Source organism: Haemaphysalis longicornis, unplaced genomic scaffold (genome assembly GCF_048455015.1).
Source record: "Haemaphysalis longicornis isolate Haplotype H1 unplaced genomic scaffold, Haemaphysalis longicornis Haplotype H1 scaffold_23, whole genome shotgun sequence".
Taxonomy (NCBI): domain Eukaryota; kingdom Metazoa; phylum Arthropoda; class Arachnida; order Ixodida; family Ixodidae; genus Haemaphysalis; species Haemaphysalis longicornis.
This window is the reverse complement of record NW_027526306.1, coordinates 5,770,548-5,795,478: the sequence shown is the minus strand read 5'-3', so window position 1 is coordinate 5,795,478 and position 24,931 is coordinate 5,770,548. Positions and strand designations below refer to the sequence as shown.

At 46.3% G+C, this 24,931-nt stretch overlaps 1 protein-coding gene across 2 annotated transcripts in view; it reads right to left on the bottom strand.

Annotated features, from left to right (window-relative positions):
* Positions 1-583: 583 nt before the first annotated feature.
* Positions 584-24,931, bottom strand: part of LOC144172546 (uncharacterized) — a 125,718-nt gene continuing 101,370 nt past the window's right edge. The window contains exons 1-5 of one of the 2 annotated variants that reach the window (XM_077701223.1): positions 17,926-18,195; positions 10,196-10,344; positions 4,562-4,620; positions 2,862-2,939; positions 584-782 (exon numbers count right to left, since the gene is read on the bottom strand). In XM_077701223.1, coding sequence (XP_077557349.1) covers positions 649-782; positions 2,862-2,939; positions 4,562-4,620; positions 10,196-10,344; positions 17,926-18,048 — 543 coding nt within the window. In that variant the 5' untranslated portion in view covers positions 18,049-18,195 and the 3' untranslated portion in view covers positions 584-648. Of the gene's footprint in view, positions 783-2,861; positions 2,940-4,561; positions 4,621-10,195; positions 10,345-17,925; positions 18,196-24,931 lie in introns of those variants that run through there. The other variant, XM_077701224.1, reaches the window with a different exon arrangement.

The window sequence follows — 24,931 nt, the reverse complement described above, 5'->3', positions numbered from 1 at the left end:
GCGTGGCCTCAATTTCTTTAAAAGACACAAGTTATTGTCAGGTATATTAGGTAATCACCTCCCCGAATGATATTTTTCGACGACGTATACATTCAAAACAAGGCCGAATTCATTGTCCGCGCTGCAAAACGAAACCTACCTCTCAGTGTGCCAATATCACGTCTAAACGAGGCGTCAATAGAATTCACTTGCGCCTGAGAAATTCGGAGCTGACAGTGCTGATATGCTGCTGCCGTCGCCGACGCGAAGAAGCGCGCAGTACCGCGTCCCCGGTTAACTCTCATTGGTGTTCGAGCACTGAAAACTCTAACCAGGACGCAGAGGTTTTTAAAATGCCCTAAACGTACTATTTACTTACAGACATCACAATAAAAAGATGTTTAGTGCGCAGAAAGGCAAAAAGAAGCGAAATAGCTAGAACCAAAACACTGCATGAGCCGCTATCAGCTACGCTGCGGACATCCCGTAAGCAGCGCGGAGAAGCGGCGGCAGGCGGCGCAGCGATCGCGAAGCTCCAGGCGTATATAGACACCAAGATTACTCAAGGTGGCCCGTGCGGGAAAAAATGTTTTATTACGAACTTATGTTGTAACATTCGGCCAAGTTTGACGCCTGGTAACATTCTTGTAACCTTCGCGGCAGGGTTGCCTACAGCTCACCCTCCGCGCACTTGAATGTATATGGCTTCAAGCATTGCGTGTATGGGTGGTCTGCAACCCTTTCCTTAAAAGCTTGTTTTTCGGAATCAGTCCATGTGCTTTTGTACGTCAGGTACCGCCAGACTGGAAAGAAATAACGTAAACGCCTTTATTGCGGTAAAAATGTTCAAACTTAAATGGACCATGCAGACAAAACACAAGTTTGGTTTGTTCGAAAGATTGCTTCGTTAGAATCATACTGACACCACTGTTAACATACACTTTGCTCAAATAAGCTATATAATAAGGAAAAAACGAAATAGCCACGCGACGCACTCGCTCACTTACCGCAACAGAACCTATGATGTCATATGTGGCAGCTTTGCGATTGGCTGAGGCCGCCAAAAGCAAACGCCAATTCAGCAAAGCCTATAAGCTTGCCGAACGAGCTGTTCGCACTTAAATGAAGGGAATATGCTTTTATAGCAGTAAGACTGGTGGGGTAAACTAAGTTACGAAAGCACACGTAAACATAGAAGAACCGATGCGTACGACTGTTTATACTGCACGGACTATGCTTGTTTTAACTGCAAAGCACTGCGGCGCTTTGTGTTTGTCTCTGACGACAATGGCCGAAGGGCGCAAGCGACGGTGTCTTACGTGACCATATTTGTCGAGGGAACACCATGTTTCACGAAACGATGATTTTCTATCTCAGCAAAAACAAGCCAGGTACAAATACCGTAAAAATCAACCAATTGCATAAAACGGCCCTTCGCGGTATGGTGACGCCGTCTAGGTTGATTAACGCTAAACAAGGCTCTGCAATAGGCTGCAGAGCCATTCCCGTAATGTCATTGCAGACGTAACGAAAACACTCCATTTTGCGGGTGAATCAAAATTGTAAGCTAAATTGATTCGTTTCTTAGTGAATAAAGCATGACTTGCTGTCAAAAAAGCGCTGGCGGCACTATAAAACACAAAATCTTTCGAATAAAACAAACTAGTATTGTGCCTGCACGGCTACTTTAATTACCGAGCCCATCCAAACAACTACTACTCAACTGGAGACAACTCCATTAACTCCATTTGTTGAACTCAAATCTTCAAATTAGATGACGAAGCGTAATTGTTCACTCAAAATGAGAGTTTAAGAATAAAAGTCAATGTTAAACCTCCAATGTTTCCTAAACATTCCGAAAATGGTGCGCGTGGAGCCCCTAGAGACGACTTTTTTGTTTTTTGCTTATCTCTTCTACTGGAAATAACTAAGGGGGCATGATGTGTAAAGGAGATGGCAGTATTTCTCGCCGAGCTTAGCGTCGCGGTGTGGTAGATAAGCGCTGTGTCGTTGCAGCTGGTCGCTTCGCAGGTTTCGTGCTTCGTCAGCAGCCAACTTTCACTGCCGCACAGCTGCTGCCACGGCCCTCTCCGCATTTTCACATGGCTATGCGCATGACCAGGTGTTGCGAGCACAACGCGCTCCTGCTCGTGTTTTAAGTTTTTTGAGGCCGGAGACTAAGGAACGCGTCGACCTCAATGGGAATTTCGGTCAGCTATTTGCCTGACACAGCTTTCTGCAGACGGCGGGGCTTTCTCACAATGAGAAAATTAGAGTTCTCGCAAAAATACAGCACCAGCACCGAACAAACCGACCTGAAATTTGACGTGCACTCTTTAAATCGTACAATGCCGACACAATTATAAAAGCCAGGGCAATGCGTATAGACATGCTTTTATGGAAGAGGACCGAGGGGAAGAACTGAAAAATTATAAATACAAATTCCGCGATCGCGGCATCGACTTCTGTATGGTAGGTTTATGAATGATACTAATTTAACGAACACTTATTTGCCAAAACTGTGGTTTTACAGGCGTTTCACTTATTTGCGGACCAATTTTGTTGATACTACCTGGTGTTGGCATAAAAAAAGGCAGGGGTTATACAGCAGGTTTTTCTGTTTCATATTATAAAACTCAGGCCGCTGACATGAGGACACTCAATGCAAAACATTCCACAGGGGCACAAGTCGGTGTTTCTTGTGCAACACCTATTACGCACAAATTCAGGCAAATTTCACACGTTCGGAGCGTGGTTGTCGATCATTCTAAATAGTCTCTTTCGTTAACCCGTAAATGTTAATGAGGAATTCGCAAGGACGGACGTTGAGTTAAACCTTTAAATGTTTCGGCAGGTGACATAAAGAGTTTTCTTGAAATTACCTGTTCCATCGGGGAAGCACTCGAACTGAAACAAATACTTGCAATTATCTGTGTCCAAAACGAGAGATTTTGTTTTTTCTGAAAGAAGACGAAACCAACCAGTTATGGTAGCGGTAGCATTTCTTGCAAAACGTATATAGTTAAAGCTTAGAAAACGCTTCAATTTTTTAACACGACAAAATTCTGATTTTCGCGCAATACCCCTCCTAAGATGTGGGCCGCGCCGTTACGTTACACGTTTCAATAAAACTAGAACCATTTGTCGAGGTTGTCGAAAATCTGCATGTCGTAATAATTTCACGACGCATTTGCACAACTTTTTTTCCGCAAATAAACGTCTCGCGGGGATCCTTCACTAGCTCGCAATTCTGGTAGATAAACGTCCACAAAAACTTGAAACGCAAGTCAGTACGCGGCAGCAGGACAAGTTTGTGTGAGTAACGTCGACTTCTCTGTCAGTGTCATTGAAATTTCTTATGATTAAAAGAGGGTTCAAAAAGAAAAAAAAAATGGCTGGAGATTACGATACTCCCTAATGCGATATTCGGGCGCAGCAGCAGTGCGCTGAGCCCGCACTCACTCGTGTCGTAGGTTGTCTCAACGGCAGCGGTGATGAGCCTCCACGTCGGCGGCGCGAACTGCGTCTCAGGAAGAGACCGCGAGCTGCGCGAACGCCAAGAGTCTCGCCGCCGAGCGTCTCGTGCGGGCACAGCATACTGCGCGCTCCCCCACCGCACACTTTCGGAGCGCGCTGGCTCCCGCCGCCACGGCGAACCGCCCTCCCTTCCCAATTTCGCGGAACTCTCCTTTGCTTTCTTTCATCGTTCGCTTTTTCTTTCACTCGTCGGTCTTGCCACCGTTCGCTCGGTTACACCGACAACGCGGCTCAGCCCATGGACGGCCGCCAAAGGGCTGCGCCCTAAAAATACCAGTTCATTTCTGGTTCGGATTCACGTGAATCAATGTCGTCGCGCTTTAGTGCCGATTTCACTAAATCCCCCTCCAAAAAGGTTCGCAAACAGGTTTCTAAGCATTGAACCGGTTCGGTAAGTTGAATTATACCCAATCGCGAAAACATTTAGGCTTTGTATTTCAAAGGAAGCGTGAGCGAAAAATACAAGCTTGGTTCTTTCGAAAGAATGTCCAAATAACCGTTATGTCAACTTTAGGACTAAGAGCGAAAAATACAAGCTTGGTTATTTCGAAAGAATGTCCAAATAACCGTTATGTCAACTTTAGGACTAAGAGCGAAAAATACAAGCTTGGTTCTTTCGAAAGAATGTCCAAATACCCGTTATGTCAACTTTAAGACTAACTTTAAACGATTAAGATAAATAACCGGGAAAATAGATGAAGGTGCTGCGATTCACCAGCCACCGTATTGCCCAGCTTGCACAACATTCCAGGGACATATGCGATTGGCTGCCGACGACAACTAAGAATCAAAACTTTGAGATTCAGTTGCACCTCCAGTCCTGTTTGCCCACAGCACTTGAACACTTACATAACGTTTACGCACTTGCAGCTCTCGTTTCCCGTATAACGGTTCGGGTTAAGTTACGGCAGAAATAGTAGCTTTGTTGCGCTTATCGGATCGAGTTCAGCTACGGTTCGACACCCTGGTATAGACCATTGCATTTCGCTAAGGGTAGGAGATTCCGAGTTGTTTCACTCATTTTTACACAATACGCTTTTCTTACCCCCGTTTCCGAGATCTCTCTCCATGTAAGTTTCGCCAGGCACGGTAGTAAACATGTAACTGAAAGAGAGAAACGCCGCTTAGAAGGGAGATCGTAATCATTATCATCATCACTATCAGCCTGGTTGCGTACACTGCAAGATGAAGGCCTCTCCAAAGATTTCCAGCAGCGTCTACCCAGTGGTAGGTTAGACCACCCTTTCCCCACGAATTTTCGTAGGGAGCAGGAACACCGACTGTAGCGTATCGACCCAACACTCGCCCTAAATCAGTTGCCCAAGTTGTTTTTTCTTTGTAATTCTGTCGGGTTGGTAAAGGACGCCTCGAAAAGTGCGAAATTAACGCGAAGAAAAGCTTAGGTTAGTATTCCCTCCTTCAATAGCAGAATAAAGCAAGCAGGCCAGCGAAACTATGGAGATAACTGTAAGCGTTTTGTTCGGCTGAGTTTTCTGCAAAAACGGTGTATTATTTCTGTTTCTTCCTTCATTGTATTTTTATTTACTCATACTGTTTACCCTAATCAATCGCTCATAAACGAGTGGTACAGTGCAATTTTTTAAAAGGCTCACAGTTTCAAAACAACTTTATAAAGCGTCAACAACAGAGTACACTTTTGATGATGATGATGGTTGGGTTTTTTTGGCGCAAGGCCAGCTGGGGCAAAGAGCGCCAAGGAAAAATTATAGAAGAGAAAACAGTGGCTACCAAAATGTGTAAGCCAGAATAACAGTAAAGTCAAATAAAACCAATGGAGATGGCTGGTGTATAGAGCCAGTGTTGATTACGCATGATAGGATATGAGGTTTAAAAGGTTAACATCAAACAAATATTTAAAAACGCGTTTCACGGAAACCATGGCATCGTCAATCAGAAACAACGATAGATGTAAGGGAATATGTTGTCTGTAGAGTTCTCCCAAGTGTTTGTGTCGTGTTGTGTCGTACACAACACAGTACACTTTTATTTCGCCACTTAGCACGTTTTGAATAATGGTCAGAATTATACAGTGTCTCGGTTTAAGCAACAGGCATGTCAGCAGAACACGCTTCAACGACTTGGTTAATGAATCGATGTTTTTATAGTTAGTAAAAAGTAAGAAACCTTGAAAGTTTAAAAGCGATGAACAAAAGGCGTGATATGACAGCTATGGTTGCTTCTTCGCGAATGATAAAAAGGATGCCGCAGGTAGACTTCTTTATCAACGTCGACGCTGCCGTGGTCAAGCCAAAAAACTAATGACGCAACGCGTCGACGGCATGTTACTGTTGGTATGCTAGCTTGGGAATCTGGTGCGTTTACGCTATGGTGCCCTGTATAACAAGGTCGAGAACTGGGCTAGTTGGTATACATTCATGATTTACCAGCGCAAATTAAACGGGACGAGAGAGGAGTACACAACACGAGCGCTTACTTCGTGTATACTTCGAGTAAATGAAGTGGAGTGATACATTTTCCATATATTCTAATTTATCGACAAGGAATGCTTGGTGGGTTATCTATACTACACCAGCATATTTCAGAAGGGGACGTACGAGAGTTAAATACGCTGTTTCAATTTCAGAAGGGCCCCCGTTAATTTTGGTCGCTAAATTTCCAATATACTGCATGCCTAGTGCGTATATTGTTTACTTGTACATTCTATTTTAAATCGATAGCAAATGTGACGCCCATGTGTTTGAAACAGTCAGTGCGAGTCAAATGAGGGCGCACTTAATCGTAATTAACGTCGTCCTGGTGGTAAAAACGAAAAATGTTCGCAAAGCAAAAAAGGCGGTGGTTTTAAGAACTCCTTTTACACACCGAAAATGTGCCTGATTGCAAAGCAACCAACACATCCCCCCTCTTCACCTCCCCCAAGGAAAAGAAAACAAAGAGAACATAATGCCGCGAAAAAAATCTCCACAGCAGCTTTCACTGGCTAGGTTTAACCTTCGCTCACCGGGCGTTATGAGCGAACCGCTGTTCTCGAAGCCTTATTCCTTTTGCGAGTGAAAAAATGCAGGAGGCACTTTAAAAAAGTGGTCCTTTCCTGCTGTTGGGCCCACAAAATGCAACGTGCATCGGACAACTGCAGCAGTCGTTCAGTTGATTAATTGATTGATTGTGGGGTATAACGCGCCGACGCTTCACAGGCGATGAAGAGCGCCGTAGTGGAGCTCTCCAAATTAATTTTCACCAACTGGGGATTTTTAAGCTGCACCGAAATCTCGAACACTCAGGCGTTTTTGCTTTTCGCCTCCATCAGAAAAGCACCCACCGCTGCCGGGAATCTGGTCGTTCAGTTGCCGGGGACTATGCTCTTTTCAATATCTGCGACACATTGACGCGCTCTTTATCTCCACTCACGACGCATTCTACAAGCCGGTGTGAAATTGTTTTTTTTTTAATAGGCGGACATCCAGTAAATAAAAGGTATACTGGCCATATTTTTTTTTTCGGAGACTGGTAGCTCTCGTATGTCGCGCACAGCTTGGCGTCAGGAGGGGCGCGAGATAGCGACGCTTTTCATTTCATTTTCATTTTCATTTTCATTTTTCACTTTATTTAGATTCCATACATGAAAGCCAAAAAAACTGCTTGGACCCGTAGCCAGAGGCTAGTATAGGGTCCAATCTAGGAGTACAAGGCACTAAAAATAAAAGCACAAGATAAAAGTGGTAAACCAGGAGTACAGGGCATTCAAACAAAATCTAAGCACAAAATAAATGTGGTAAAGAAAACTGTACAAAAAAATTAGGGCATTACACTTGCATATTTGGTTTGCACATTATAGTATCCGCATATATTTATTGATATGTACGATCACGTGTGATCTCAGACTAATGCACTTGCATACTTATACACATGTAAGAGTACAACAGTGAATATACAACTTTGATAATACAAGCAGTTTGAAATGTACAGAAGAATAACAACTGGTAAATAGTGTTTCCGAAATAGTATTTCCCAAGACCTCCTAACCACAATATAAAGGATTACCAAGTGCAGATCCTATATTCTAGAGCTTTTACCGGTTACGGAGGTTCCTTAAGAAGAGATAGAAAATGTTTTTTTAATTTGATGGGGAAAATTGAAAGCCGATTTTATTTCCTGGGGCAAATTATTCCATATTTTGGCTCCGGTGAACTGTAATCGTCGTTCTCCATACACGTTATTGGTCGGGGGTAGGTTGTAATTACCGGCTAGGGCATTTCTGGTGGGGCGGGATGAGGAACACAGTATGGATGCATTAAAAGGGCCATTATACCTTATTACATTATTCATCGCAATGGCTGTTTTCTGCTGACGCAAACTGTCAATGGGTAAAATCTGAAGTTTGTGAAACAACGGTGCACTCGGGTGATCATGGCTGGAGTGTGTTATTATTTTTATCGACCGCTTCTGCAATTTCCGTAATGGCTCAAGGTATGTGGAGTATGTCCAGCCCCATGAATCTATGCAGTATGATAAATGACAGTGAACAAGTGAAAAGTACAAAATTCTCAATATTTCCTGGTCAAAATAATTTCTTGTTTGTAGCAATGCATGGCAGCCGGAAGATAACCTGGAGCAAACTGAGTTTATATTATCTTGCCAATGCAAATAGTTGTCAATAACTACCCCAAGGTATTTGAATGAGGTAGTACTTTCGAGTGCAAAATTATTTATTTTTACTTGAATACTGTCTAAATTTTTCGGCTTGTGTCGTGAATGTATTATCATGTATTTCGTTTTTTTCACGTTTACAGTAAGTATATTTGACATGAACCAATTCGATATATTTGCTAGTTCAGCATTTGTTTTTATCTCGATCTCTTTTACACTTTCCCCAGTAACTATCAATGCTGCATCATCCGCATACATAAGAATCTCAGCAGAATTGATAGCCAGCGGTAAGTCGTTTACGTACAGAATAAAAAACAAAGGACCAAGCACAGATCCCTGCGGGACCCCTGTCCGTAACGTTCTTTCGGAAGAAGTGATGTCGCCAATGGTAACAACCTGACTACGGTTGCTGATGTAACTAGAGAAGAATTCGAAGCTCTTATCTCGAAAACCATAGTTTTTTTAATTTTTTTTTTGCAGAATGCAGTGGTCGATGGTGTCGAATGCCTTTTGTAGGTCAAGAAACACGACGGAAATTAGCTTATTATTATTTAAAGACGTGTTGAGTTTTTGGGTCAGAGCTTGAACTGCGGTGGAAGTGGAAAATCCCTGCCGGAAACCATGCTGTTGCGGACATAGTATTGTATATTTTTCCAGGAAGTTGCTGATTCGAGAGGAAAGTATTTTTTCGAAAATGTTGTTGATTATACTGAGCACCGATATCGGGCGGTAGCACGAAGGGTCGGATCGATCACCATCTTTGAATGCGGGAAATACTTTGGCGGTTTTTAGAGGAGAGGGGTAGGATGAAGTGGCTAGAGAATGGTTAAAGATGTGGCACAGTATCGGACCTAATATGTCTATGTTGTCTTTGATCAGACGTGCCGTGATTCCATCCAGCCCAGGAGTTTTGTTATTGCACAGTTTTGCTACAGTGGATAGCAACTCGCCTAACTCAATGTCGTGAATAACGAAGGTATTGCATATGGGATTGGCTAGACATACATCGTCGTTACAACCTTGATGACTTGACACCAAGGACGGGCCAATACTGGTAAAGTAGGAATTGAAGCTTTCAACCGTGTTGTTATCTATGGCTAAAGGGAGAATTCGTTGCGCCGTTTTCTCGGTAACCAGATTTGCAGGCACGAACGCACTAACAGCATGACCATTCACACCAAATTTTCCGGGACCTACAAAATGCCAAGTCCATTTTAGGGGCCCACGATAAGTCAAGCGAACTCGCACTGCTAATACCGCGGCGAACGTCCGTTCCCTGCCGAACGCCCTCCTACCCTTTCCCACGCTGCCCTTCGACCAACGCCAGCGCCGTGGTGCGGCCTCATTCGGGAAAGCACAAAGCTCTCCCATAGCGTTACGGCGAAAAGCATTGTGGGACTCTGGTATTACTCACACACCAAGGTTTCTACAAGCAAAAATCATTAAGCAAAACCGAATGAACCGGATGAACCGAGTGCCGATCACAGAGGCCCAGACGACGCGAAAGATCATTGACTATAAGCATGAATTGATAATCAATAGCAGTATGAAATATACATGTTGCAAATGTTTTCTGCTGAAGTAGCCGGATATTTAGTGGAGGTAAAAACTAACGCATGGCTTATACACTTCGGTCCAGTGCCGCCATACGGAACGTCTACATGTCCGTGGAACCACGTGCCCTCGAACTTTTTTGCATAGTGTAACGTTCCTACATGCACTTAACACGCAAAGAGAAACTAGGAATCTTTCCAAAAAGTCACAACCAACTAACGCTTCCCATGGTATAGTGCCAAGTGCAGTAATCCTTGCAACCGACAGGGCAGATTCCATGCGTTTATATGTCATCCGGCGGAATGAGGTAGTTTCGGGCACGTCTACTAAACAAATATGCTAAAGGAACGTTGCCATTATAAAGATGCGCTTTAAACCATCCAACCTGCAAGCGCTGGTTAATAGGCCTGTCAACAATACAAATCATTCTCAGGGGCAAAATTTCATAAGTAGCGAACAGTCGGTCTCGGCGATTGTGAGTGGAGGCGAGACTTACGGTGACCGCGTGCAGTCACTCGAGTTGACTGAGTAGCAGACGTAGTCGCCTTTGTCTGATACATCAATGCTGTCACGTTCACAGAACGCCGACCCCTCCATCGGTATCCACAGCGACCACGCATCAGCATTGAAGCCGCAGGTCAGCATCTGCAAGTTTAATCGACGATGTGCATTACGCAAAGACCCAAAAGGCACTGCAGCAGCCGTGACCGCTATCTGTACTCTTCCAAAAACCATTTACTAATAAATAAGTGCACGGTATGTTAGCAGTAAAAAGCGACAAACATTGGATAATTTAATTATAAAGCACACGAACGACAGTATAGGATTTGGGGAGAAACGCACCAACTGTAGCGTTGTTGGTGTAACTGAAGGGGTGCTGGGGCAATGGTACGCTTGTATTGTACGCTTGGTTACTCATTACCAACTCGCCCGTACCCCCCCCCCCATTGTTAAATCAGTGACAAAATGTAGCAAGCGTCAGAAGCGTGCAACCTGTTTTGTGATTCCGAACGTAGTGGCCGTAAAACAAAAGTGGTCGGGCGAACTGATTGGCCGTTAACTTTGATTGCACTCTTTCATCATATATTCCCCGTTCCCGCTTAACACAATAGAATCAGGGTAGGCGCCGTATTTACTCCCATAATGATCGCACTCACGTAATAATCGCACCCCTGAAGTATGTCGCCAAAGTTAGATTTTTTTTTTTATTTCCCGCGCAATGAACGCACCCTGAACTAGCCGCACCAATATGTCGTATGTGTGCAAAGTCTATCTGATGATGATCGTCCGTACCTCTGTATTCTTCCCTTTCGAAGAGGGCATGGATACGTCAATGCGGCAGACTTGCCGATATCGGCAACCATGCATTCAATATTGATGAGGAAGAAACTGTCACTAAATGCAGATACTATACACACACGACAAAGAAAAAAAACGCGCTCAGGTTGATGAGTCGGCCCCCATGACTGTTTTGATGTCCCGCACTGTAACAGAGGCAGCCACTTATTCGTCGAACTGTTGTCACCTCCCAGCAAACTCGTACCGGCGCGTTCGGTTATTCCTGAAAACACATTTTTCGCAAAGCAGGCTGGAGGCGGTGTGCAGAGTTTTTACTATATTTTTATTTATTATTTTTATTATGTTCATGAGACCTATCGTCAAAATGTTTACCCACTATTCGCTTCCGTTTTCTGTGCTCAAAAATGTTCTTAGAAAAATTTACCCCCCGTAATGAACGCCCCCTCAATTTACATCAAATGTTTTTGAAAAAAAAGTGCGATCATTACGCGAGTAAATACGGTATTTCATAATACTCTGAGCCAGAGTATTATGAAATACCGTATTTACTCGAGTGCGATCATTACGCGAGTAAATACGGTATTTCATAATACTCTGGCTCAGAGTATTATGAAATACCGTATTTACTCGCGTAATGATCGCACTTTTTTTTCAAAAACATTTGATGTAAATTGAGGGGGCGTTCATTACGGGGGGTAAATTTTTTTAAGAACATTTTTGAGCACAGAAAACGGAAGCGAATAGTGGGTAAACATTTTGACGATAGGTCTAGCCTCCGGAAAAGTTGGGCACAGATCCGACGTGTGCCCTAAACCCGAAACCACGTACTGCAAGGTCTGCGGCATGCAACTACCGCCCGAAAACCACGCATGCGATCCGAAATGCGCACTGTGCGGTAAAGGTCATCCCACTGGCGACAAGAAGTGTCACCAAAGATTCCAGACCCCGTACTTGCTGCGGCGACGTCAGTGGGAAAAGAAGCTCCGACAAGCTGAAGCAGACCGACGACGGAGAAGCTCCACGGGAAGACCACAGCCCACCAAAGAGCGAGAACGTGAACGAAGCCCGTCGACGACGAGGAAGAACCGATCCATCTCCTTCCCCCGTCTACCCGGCAGTGGAAACCACAAGTCGAGGGCCGAGAGCCGCGAAGACCCGCGACTCTCGAGACAAGGGAGCCGCATCCGCAAGGATCAAAGTCAGGCGACCACTCCAAACGTATCCCGGGATGCGAGGCGCTTACCACGGGAGGATCAGGCCAAGGACTACTGCAGTGAAGGCGGCCATCCAAGCACTCCGAAAGAAAAGGTGAGCTGGGTTAGCACGGTCTCCCAAAAAGCTAATGTTGGACCGATAGGGATACCCGTCCCGAACACACAACAGAATGAGCAATCCGAACTCGCGCGCATTCGGCAACTATTAGAGTTAGTCCTGCAAGAGAACAGGGAGCTTAAAATGGAACTAGCAGCACTCAAAAGAGGAAAAGAGACCGCTCCCGTGACATCTCAGGCCAAAAGCACAAACGCACAAGCATCCAAACCCAATGAAGAGCCAACACCTATGAACGAGGCACCCACCCGAGGAAACAACAAATTAGGCAAAGACTCCGACCCTCCGCGCAAACGAACAAAGGAGGAGTGCGAACCGGCAGCACTAGAGGAAAAAGTCGAGAAAAAACTCAAGGATTTCGCCACAACCATCAGGGCCGAGGTGAGGGCGGCCATATCAGAATCTATAGCGGCGATGCAAGCAATAGTAAACGGCGCCCAAGCAGGTATGAGCGACAGGTTTAGCCAGATAGAAACATCAGTAAGACAGATGAGCAGCAGAATGAGCCAAATGGATGCAACTCTGATGGATAAGAAATCTAAGCATAGCAAACCCTACGACAGACCCAGCTCAAAAGATACGCTCAGGACCGCCGACTACAGCTGCCATGGCGACGCAGACAACTAAATATCCGCAATACCGCATATGGCAGTGGAACTGCAGAGGCTTCAGAAAGAAGCGAAGCAACGTAGAATTATACTTAGGCACACACCAGACGCCTCCCAACATAATAGCCTTACAGGAAACAGGGGGCAAAGCCAAGCTTGCAAGCTACAGGGCCTTCATAGACCTCAATGCCACAAGCAACACGGCCACGGTTACCACCTTGGTTGGAAGAAATTTACCGACGTTCCAGCACGACACCGAAGAAACCACCGTCGAGCACGTTCTCTTAGAAATCTTTGCCACATCCAAACGAGACGAAACCAGTCTGTTCATCCTAAACTTATACAGTACCCCCAAGAAGCAGCACAGATTTGCGAACCTATTCCGCAAGACGATTGAAATAGCAGGGGCCACCCATTGGTAATACTCGGAGATTTTAACGCGGCCCACCCTGCATGGGGGTACGCGAAGGAGCTGATTAAGGGCAGGAACTTGTGGGCAGATGCACAGAGAGAGGGTTTGTCGTTAATCACGGATCCAAGCCAACCTACGCGACAGGGGAACAGCGTCACCAGAGACACGACGCCGGATCTTGCATTCGTTAGAAACCTCGCCAAAGACAACAGCGCCGAATGGAGTAACCTGCGCCAGGACCTCGGTAGCGATCACGTCATTACGGCCATTCAAATAACAGCGGGTCCCACCAAACCCAGAGGTGTGGCATGCAAAATCACTGATTGGGAGAAATTCAGGCAATGCCCCCGAGTCGTACATAGCGCCATTGAGGACATTGCAGAATGGACGACTAAAATTAAGAAACGGGCAGAGGAAGCCACTACAACCATTCCAGAGGAAGAAGGGCTCCAACAGGCAGACTCCAGACTCCTACACATGTGGGAGGCCAAAGAGAGCCTTCAAAAACGGCTCGCGAGAAATAAACGCAACCGCCCGCTTAAAAGACGCATAGCGAAGCTCAACCTAGAAATACAAGAATATGCTGACAAGCTCGCGCTGCAAAACTGGCACGCGCTATGCGAGCGCACGGAGCTCCAAATGAGTACGGCCAAGGCGTGGAACTTATTAAGGCACCTCATAGACCCAACCAAAAGCAAAACCGAGCAATGCCGGGGTCTGGAGAAACTACTCCATACGCACAATCGAGGAGACCTAAACGAGACCATCCGAGAGTTGCGGGCCAAATACACGCCAGAACATCCCGTAGTCGAGCATGGAGATTACACAGGCACTCCGAATGCAAAACTCGACCAGCCCTTCACCATGGAGGAACTTAGGGCAGCCTTACAAGGCCTCAAACCAAACTCAGCCCCTGGTCCGGACGGCATTACCAACAAGATGCTGCGGAACCTCGCGGACGAAGAATGTGAACTCCTACTCGACTACTTTAACAAATGCTGGGACACGGCGACTCTACCCAAGCAATGGAAGAAGGCATCAGTGCGGCTGATACCCAAGCCGGGGAAACCTCTCAGTGTAGACAATCTCAGGCCGATTTCCCTCACGTCGTGCCTTGGTAAACTTCTAGAGCATATGGTCCTGAACAGAATAAACGACCACATGGAGGACAACCAGCTCTACCCGCACTCTATGGTGGGTTTCAGGGCCGGTTTGTCGACCCAGGATGTTATGCTACAGCTGCAACACCAAATAGTTAATACCGAAGACACGGCACCCACGGATGGCCGCGTAATAGTCGCACTAGACCTTACCAAAGCTTTTGACAGACTCAAGCACGAGTCCATACTCCGAAGCCTCCAGAGCCTAGCGATAGGCAAAAAAACATATGACTACATCAGAGAATTTCTCATGTCCAGGACGGCGCAACTCAAGGTGGGGACACACGCATCACCGGAGACCCCCACGGGGAGCATGGGGCGCCTCAGGGCTCAGTACTCTCTCCCTTCCTGTTCAACGCCACTATGATTGAACTTGCCAACAGGCTGCAGGGTATTGACGAAGTAAACCACAGCATCTACGCAGACGACGTCACGCTGTGGACTGCGGGCGGCCGAGACGGCGACATACAAGACCGCCTCCAGGAGGCCATCGACGCTGTCGAGGCACACGCAAAAACCCTAGGCCTCTCGTGCTCCCCCGAAAAATCGGAACAGCTTACCTACCAGCCCCCACGGAGGGGCAGAAAACCCAAGTGCGGGCCCCAGACGCACAGCATAACGCTAAAAGTGGGAGAAACTCCGATCCCCGAGGTGTCCGAAATACGAGTCCTCGGCCTGCACCTGCAAGCCAACGGGCACAATGGCAAGACCGTACAATACCTAGAAAAGACAGTCCACCAAATCACGCGACTAATTACGCGGATTGCCAGCAAGAACAGGGGCATGAAAGAAAAGACGCTGCTAAGGCTCGTCTACGCCTTCGTTATTAGCAGGGTTACATATGTAGCCTCGTTCCTACCCCTCAAGCAGGTAGAGAAGCAGAAAATCAACAGCCTCATCAAGAGAGCACACAAGCAAGCCCTCGGGATACCAATATGCACCCCAAACGAGAAATTCGACGCGTTGGGTGTACACAACACGCTCGAAGAACTCATCGAGGCGCAACGCACTTCGCACCTCGAACGCCTCACCAAGACGGCCACCGGCAGACACCTACTGGATAGCCTGCGCATACCATACGAGAAAACCTTCGGCGAAAAGCTCTCCGTCCCCGCCGAACTACGGAAAGGCATCCGCGTTCCACTTCTTCCCAAGAATATGCACCCGCTATACAACGAGAAGCGGAGACAGCTGCGAGCCCAGGCGCTCAAGAAACAACTTCGGGAAGACCCGCACGTCGTTTATACAGACGCGGCCACTTACAAACAACGTGGAGCTATGGCTTCGGTCGTCACTGACCACTCGGGCAAAGTTCTAGCCGCCTGCTCCATCCGAACCAAACACCCGGAGGAGGGCGAAGAACTGGCCATTGCACTAGCCCTAGCAACGACCCAAGCGCGGAAAATCGTTAGCGACTCCCAGCCAGCGATCCGCAATTTCGCACGAGGAAGAATTTCCGGCGCGGCGCTAAGGGTTCTTTCCCGCCGCGAGACAAACCAAAATGCCACAACCACGTTGATATGGACGCCCGCACACGCGGCACTAGAAGGCAATGAATTGGCCAACGAGGCTGCTCGAGATCTTACCCACCGAGAGCCCCCGCAACCCGGCTCACAATCAATGGACAACGCCAAGGATCGCCTCTGTTCTTACCGAGACGTGCTCGAACACTACAAAGGGGAAAGACGAACCTACTTGGCTGCCCACCCCTCGCTCACTAAGAAGCAAGAAGTCGCGTGGAGACGCCTCCAGACGAACACGTATCCTAATCCAGGCCTTTACAGGCACTTCCATCCGGATATACACGACGGCAAATGCAAGCACTGCCCAGAAATTGCGAGCTTGACTCACATGTTATGGGAATGCCCCAGTGTCCAGAAGAAAGATTTTAGCAATACCAAAGGCACATTTATTATAAATAGTAAAGAGCAATGGGAGACCGTGCTACACAGCGAAAACCCTGACATCCAGCAGTGGGCCGTCCAAAGGGCCGAAGACGCCGCCAGGAGTCAAGATATCTTGGCCGTCGTCTAAGGCGCCACGGGCCTGAATAGGCCTCTTCTTTGGACTAAATAAAGTTATTTCCTCCTCCTCCTCTGGCTCAGCGTGAAGATGGGGGACAACGCAAATGGAAGCGATCAATTCTCTGTCCTTGTCTCTCCGTCTAACCCCATTCGAGGTCAAAACTGCTGTCGGCATTCAGATTGTTGGTTCTGACGACGTGCTGGCGGTCGCATAATCCAGCCCCGCGGGCAACGTTCGGCCCACGGGCTGTAGGTTGCCGACCCCAGCAGTGGAAGATAACCAACACAGTGACGATCCGAAGTAAAAATTTGTGCCGCGCACCGTGTATGCGGATGTGTTAAAAATCATCTAAATATAGAAGTACACATCTCTTTGGCGTTTGGTTTGTGTCCTTTGCGCTTAAGTTTTTTTTTGACTGCCTCGCCTACTCCCTAGTATACACGTACCCTGCCGTTCGTAAATCGTGCGGCGTGCAATGATAAGCAAGAATCATTTAGCTTGCGAAAATACAAAACAATCTCCACTCGTTTTCAAGGCGGTGCCAGGCTTGCACGGCTGTCCCAGCAGTGTCAGTTGAGTCGGCTGCAATTCTGGAGTCCGCTTGGTCCCGCTAGATCAACCATTTACAGTTACCTCAGGCTACAGGATGCGCAGCGTTTTGTGTTTATGCTACTTGCGAACTGTTCATTTGTTGACCTTGCGCAAGAAGAAAGAACGGTAATTATCGTAAGCAAGTTAGACCACCCGACCTGGCGATACTCTCCCACGCCGCGACGACCGCGACAGCTCGCTCAAAAGACAGCCGATAAATCGGCTTGTTGTAACGGACATTATTTTGTTTAGCCTTTGCAGCTGCTTTAAAGGCTATTTTATTCAGTATGCAGTCTTTTAACGCACCACAACGTGACTGAACTAAGTACAACCAACTTTTGCTCTGGCTTGTAATTGAAAACACATGGAGGGTGGCCACGGTCGTCTGCTTTTGTACTACCCAGACCTGTAGCACACGAGAGGGCGCAGAATGCCGCCAAAACTAGGCCTTACCAAAATTCCAGAGCAGAAGCCCTATAATCGGATGGCGGCAAGAGGTCCTTTTCTTTCTTGTGGTACCAAAACATTGCCGTGGGAACAGAAACCACATGTACGGCGCAATAAATCATTTTTTGTTATGCCTTCTCAATACGAACCAGTGAGAATAATTCCTTTCCTTGCAGTTGAGCACAACGGTAGACGAATTTTGTGAAACAACTTTGTGTTGAAAATTTCTTGTTTTCAAATTTTCTACCATGCGTTATTCCGCGCGGTAAAGTGAATCGACCCTTTGGTAGCACTTGGCTGCTGTTGCGCGAGAGAACACTGCTTCAGACCAAACGCATAGGAAAAATCCATGTACCTTGTTTATGTCGAAAGTGTTCAGTGGAGTTTCGTCGCAGATCGGGTGGTAAGTTGCCGAAGACGTTGCTCCGAAGAAACACGTGGCAACAAGTAGGCCAACTACTTTCATAATTTCGGGCATATTAAGGTCTCCTCCACTTCAGGCTGCGGTACTCTTGACACGGCTGCAAGCGTCTCTATCCTGAACTGCTTACTGGTCTTTTTAAATAGCAAACAGAGGATGCCAAGAGGTAATACCTCTGCTTTTTTCAGCCGTTGCTCTATTGTAAAAAACATACAAAGGTGACCCCAATGCGATATCCTAAACACGTGGGTGTCCAAGACGGGCTAAGAAAAATGACATTTCCGCTCGATGAACTTATTTCACCCTTTCAGGCCTCAACCGCTCGCACGTCTGGTTCACTGCTTTGCGCCAAGGTCAACAGGTACATGTGTCTTTTTTTTTTGCAAACCCTCGTGTTGGAGTGTTCGAACTCTGTTTGCTGAGTTCAAATGGGAAGAAAAATGGGCCGTTGTGTGGCCAACGCGATGCTGCAGCTATAAACTGACTACTCATACCAGCAATGAGATAAAAGCGTCATTTCTCCTTGATGTATTCGTTTGATCAGTTCGTACCACATGCTACTGTACTGCTCCGCGCATAGGTCCAAAGCTGCGCGTGTAGATGAAGCATGCCCGTACAGAAACCTCTGATACCTGTGCACTTGCTCAGTGAGAAGAGAAAGAAAACGGGCTGCAATCGTCTAGCCTAGAATGGCACAGCCGCACACTGTCAACCATATCCGTCTAGAACTGAAAAATCGCATTTCCGTTAGATGTAGCGATTTACCCGAACGCGCGCAACAGCTCCAGCTTGAGCGCGGAGAACCAGAGCTACACGTGCTTCTCTACGTGTGGCCTCCAGGTATACGCTTGTCGAGCTGCAATAGAAGGGAAGTAAATGGGATGTCGTCTCGCGCAGGCGATGACGCAGCTACGGATGCGCATGTAGGAAACCACCAAAATTAATAGTACTTCAGACTTCAGTGGCGACGTTTTTGCTTAATAGTATGCACAAAGGAAGAAAGCAGCTGTATCTCGAACTGTTTTAAATTTTTGTTGATAGTCATTCGTATTGTACAAACGCTTCTTTCACCTTTGTAGCGACACCGAAAGCCATGTGCGCGAAAAACCCGTAGGCAATTCGAGCGCCACAAAAGATTTCTAGCCAAATAGAGCCTAGTGGTTGGGTATTAAGCTATTTTAAATCTGTAATTTACCAACGGACTGCTGTAATGTGTGTTCAATTTGTTGACACATGCTGATGCAACTGACAATGAAGCTTCGAAGTAAACGTAAATATATGCAGGCTCTGGCTGCTAGCGCAACCAAATAACCAAAACCAACATCACTACGTAACCCCCAAAGGAAACAATAAATGTGTTTTCCCAGCGACCATTTACGAGAAGCTACGTTTAGTGGCTGTGTTGCAAGTGCAGCCGAAATCATGCGAACACCCTATTGTTCCTGATTCACTAATACTTGCATTTTTTCATTTCATTTTTCATTTTTCATGTTTATTAGATAATTTTTGCATTACAAATATGCAACAAGATGTTGGGCCATCTAAACACGACTCAAATTGCGTTATCACGGAAAGATAATTAAGCACATCTGTCGTTTATCATTGCTTCGAACAGTGTCTTGATTGCGAAAAGCATCGCAGAAATCAGATAAAGTGAGAGCCACAACGATTCTCGGCTAACTGCTAATATTTCCTCACTTCTAAGCGTAAAATATAAAAGGCGGTTCACGAATTCAACCGCTGCAGAAAGTGAAGTGAATTGTTTTTTTTTAAAGGTACAACTTTTAGGTGATTAACATTTTTTTACAAATCTATAAAACAAACGCTTGCGCACGCTAGTTCTTTCTCTCGGTATCGCATACAGTTCTGTAACCTTTTCTTCCTAGCCTCCTGCGATAACATTTTGTGACTTCTTGCGATTTATTGCGGCGAAAAAGTCACAATAAATCCAGGGAGTGCGAAGTCTGCGTTGTGTACCCACTATGAGGGAATTGGGGTGTTCCTTTAGCTGGTCCTTTATGCACTGGCAAGCCTGACTGCCTATACCCCGGCTCTAGCACTATGACTTCACCGACGCTATGACGTCAACCCCAAAAATTGCTCGAGCCCCGGCTGCTTTTCGTGCAAGGACAGTAACAAATTCCTGCGGCCACAGCAACCGCGCAACTTCACGACAGCGCTTTTTGTGAGTAAGCGTCAAAAAACGAAGGTCCTCAAGCCCCGTTCGGCTCCGACATCTCTGAGGGGCAGCGACCGGCGCAAACAAGCGAGAGGTCGAGCTTTTCGTGGCCAGTGCAGCGCGTCTTGCCGTACTAATAAAGATAAAAATAGGCGGATCTTACGCATACGTAGGAATCGACGCAATCTGAAGCTTTCATCGTGGCATAGCCACGTTTAAATGAGCTGGCGTGTGTCTTTCAAAGACGATAGTCTTTCTTGGGCTACTTGAACGGGAAAATTTTATTCTGTCTGCCTGTCCGTGTGTGTGTCACTCGGTTCAGGCAGCCGGGTAATGTGAAAAATTATCTGCGCAATAGTGTCATATACTCAGAGCCAAAGCTCAACGTCGAAGTCCAGTGTTAATGTTCATACTTTTCAACATTGTTGAACAAGAACAAGACATTATGCAAATGGGAGGCAGAAAATCAGTACATAAGTTATATTTGCAGTACTCCTTTATTAAAAAAAACTACGGCAATAGCAGCGAAAGGTCCACTAGATTGGATCCACGTTGCACTTAAAACACTCGTGCAGTAGGGCACCGTGGTTCTATAAATGTTCTAGTAGGGTGCCTCGATTCACGCGCGTCTCCGCCGTACGGCAGCGCTGGCATCGAGGAACCCGACTTGGAGCAGTGGAAGGCGGTATATTTAAATTGGCTTGAGCAGGCCTGTAGTGTGTCATCTTGGAAGAAACGAGACGGGAGAGGAACAGCATAAAAGGTGAGCGGGAAAGAGAAGGGATGCATTTACTTGCCAGAAATGCCAGTCGATTATAGTCTTGCGTCGGCATTTGCAAGGGAGCAGATACGCGGCCATTTTTTTACTGTTGTTATGCTTGTCGTAGTCGCCAATATTTCCGAATGGTGAACAGTGGCAAGTGCGACGAGAAATACGGGATGTAAAGCGAAACGTTCACCGTCTAAATCTCACGAAGGCGCCACGTTATACAGAGAACGTAATACACGCATGAACCGGGCTCCCCCAGTTGTGTCGCCGACGGGCAGGCCACACTCACAGAAATCGCACGGACTTTGCAGGGGTGAGACAATTGAACCAGATTTGGGAGCAGCTTTTGTAGCAGCGAAATTTCGATTTTGGAGCAGAAGAACATTGATTCGGAGCAGAAGAACATTTATTATGTCACCTTAGAAGCCTAAAAAATCAAATTTTTGGCCACTCGGGGGGGGTGGGGGGGGAGAGCGCTTTTTAATCGGTTTTGAACTTACATAACACTGAAACAGCCTTTCAATAAAGTTTTTTTCTACATGAGTATCACAAGGAATGAACTACACTACCTTTTTCAAACCATTTTTACATTATTGGGCTCTATGCATAGATAATGCGGAGTTCCGTTGAAAATATCGAATTGAAAAGCTAAGCAATTTTAACGACCTTTTATTATCCCGTGAATGCCGAAGTTGTTATTTTTGTAATCCCAGACACGGCGTTACGCACAAATGAGAGCCACGGCAAAAGTTGCGCAAAGAGAGGTGACAGTCGTCGCACCCCACCAGCCCTCCCATTTCAAGCCCCAAGGTGGGCGTTCACTATGATCGTAATTAGAGTATTGGTATGTTTAGTCACTTCCCTTTTGGCATTAAATTTCAATTCAGATAGATGAACCATTATTACTAGCGTGCGATAATAGCCAGTCCCGCTATCGGACACTGCTTGAACATTTGGCGGTGATGCAGCCTGCGCCGCCACTTCTGCAGTGTCCATTGTCCCACTCCCGCCGCTGGCAAGCTCACTGTCAATAGCAACAATAACTCGGCATTTTATAACGCAGCAATGAGTCCCAAATTTCACTTCAAGCACGCACCGCGCCTCACATTCAAGGCCGAAGCACGGCGCCATCGCCGGTACCCCGTTGTTTTTGATGAACCCCCGTCTTTCTAGTCGCGTAACTTCCCGCAACAGGTCAAACGTAAACCCGGCCACCCCCATAACCAAAACCGCGGTAGAAATTGGCGAAGAGCACTTTGCCTGAACCACGAGAAACTGCTTCGCACAGCGGCCATGTTTTCCAATCTTCACCGCACCAGGATGGCGGCGCCCAGTAATGTCGTTCTGGACATGCGGCGCTCCCAAAATTGCCGTTTAAAATCAACTTGCACAAGTAGTTTGTGAAAACTTTATCTGGGAAAACTTTAAAAATTCGCACAATATAACATGTGCAACCCGACATGGTGACTTTCGAAAAAACTATCCCGTGGACAATTTTATGCGGGTTTTTTATTGAATGATCAATCAATTAAACCTTTACAAACAGCATCACCTTCAATTTGCTGGAAAATTATGCCGTCAGTAAGCATTTTCCCCCACTGAAATTGACGGGAGCGTTAAAATCCTTGGCTCTCTTACTGTTTCGGATCAGTTTGGCGCAATTTTTGCAATTTTCAAGCTTTTGGAGCAGCCTGGCGCAGGAAAATGAATTTGTATCAAAACTGCGCAATATGCGCAGCTGCCTCACCCCTGAAGATGACATTGAACGAACTTGGTGCCTTATGGATAACAATAAGGCGTGCAGTCGTTCAAGCGTAGTTTGCAGCTTAATCTATTTCCTAGAAATTCATCGTAGAGGGAGCTCCATAGTGGGGTGGTTTCTATGAACAACTGACGCGCTCCATCAAGTCGACGTTGATGAAAGTGTTGGGACTACTAATTGACGCTGCAGAACTGTCCAAGATACGTCGGAGGTCGAGACGATCGTTAACTCCCACCCTCTGACCTTCGTGTTTAACGACATACCGGAGTCAAATACTCCGTCCAGTGTGTTTTCTCGTCGGCAGAAGACTGGCTGCGCTACGTGCGCCGGATGACCTAATTAGCGAGTCGACTTCGGCAAGTGTGAAGAGAAAAAAATGTGGCAAAAAGAGAGCTGGTGATGGGTGAATCTTGGATGCGTGTGAAGCAGTGTATCGAACCGAAAAAAATACCGGTTCGGTTACGGTTCGGGTTCAGGCGAAATCATTTCGTTCCGGTTCAGTTCCGGTTCGACAAAATCACGTACCGAACCGGTTCGCGAACCGGTTCGATGAGTTGAATTATGACTGAAAAAAACATTTATTAGTTTAAAACGACAGTCAAATCAAAATACAAACAAAAATTCAAAATGCTGTTGTTCCCCAAGGTCAGTGGCGCAATTTCAAAGCAATGTTTAAACAATTACGAGATATTAGAAAAACAGATGAAGTGGCGACGATTTACCAGCTACTTTCCCGCCCAGACTTTATGTTGTCCTAGCGACTATTCATAAAGCCACCACGAAGAGGTATGACGGTGGGATATATTTTCTGCCCTTTCCTTTTTTGTTGAAATCGCAATCGTCGCTATGGAATCGCCCGTCACGATAACCTTGAAGCCTTAAATTTAGGCCTGCATAAACCATTGGCGTACATTTTTTATATTTGTAACAAAACTGTAAAATCATACCACAGGCACATAAATACTACCAATGGATTAGATTATTTGGTCACCCTGAATAATTTGTTAGCTGTCACCTTATGGAATGTGTTAGCCACACTTTTGTTAAAAGTAAGCTTCAGTTAACGCTCTGTCACTGCATGATTGCTCTGACCACTGCAATTCCTTTTTCGGTAGCTATACCAGATGAGTGCATTACAAGCACAATGTCATCGTACCGCCTGACCCCCTGCCATCGTTCCGTGCGCTACATTGCGGAATCTTATAACAGATTATGCATTTACAAAAATGAAAGGAAAATTTGACGCGCGGAGCATATGAGATGGGACTTTTTTTGGCTAGACGCTCTTTAATTCGTCCACAGCAGTACTCCCCTCCGGAACGAGTAGCAGTAGAAGTAATGTAGCGAGTTGGGCAGTCGGTCCAAGTGCACCTTCGAAAAAAAGCAGATCTTAAAGAGGCAAAACTGCATCAGCAGCACGGCTTAGCCACTGAGCAGCTTCTGCGGTCACACTTGTCAAGTATTAACAATTTGCTGGTGTCGGACCTTTTAAACAAATTATGAAATGCAAAAAGTTTGCACAGATCGGGTGTGGGCTTTCGCTGTTGCGCAGTGGAGCACTCCTGCAGCCTGATTGCTCCAATAAAGTCGCAGCTAGGGAAGGGCAAAGTCGTTTTTTTCCCCTGCAAGCTGCCGAGAATTACATTTCGTTTGGTCAGCTTGCACTACGCTCGCGCTTCCAGAAGCAACAGACCATTGCTGCATTGTTGCTCATTCATTTCCCCTGTTGTTACATAAAGCGTGATAGTAGTGTTCAATTGTCTGGAGGGGAAAGTGCGCGAGCGGGTACGAAGTTTATGGTACGTAAAAGAAAAAAAAAGCGTGAATTGCATTGACTGTGCAATATCAACCGCGGAGGGTCGAACCGTTTCGGCATAAACCGGTAACCGTTATTTTTTTTTCGGTTCAGTTCCGGTTCGGGTTCAGCCTGATCAAAAAATAACGGTTTGGGTTCGGGTTCAGTTCCGGCAAAAATACCGGTTCAGTTCCGGTTTTCGGTTCGGTTCGGTTCCGGTTCGACACCCTGGTGTGAAGAAATATCTGCACGAACCATGTTTTCAAAGCAAGACGCCCAGAGGATAACAGATAGTACAAGCCAAAGGCAGTCCCTCTGCTCGAAGGCCCAAACGATCCCCGACTTCTTAGGAGTCTCGCTCGCATGCAAGGACGAGAAAAAGCGGAGTGGCATACGTATCACTGTAAGCCTCTTAATGTCTTTTCTTCATCCAGT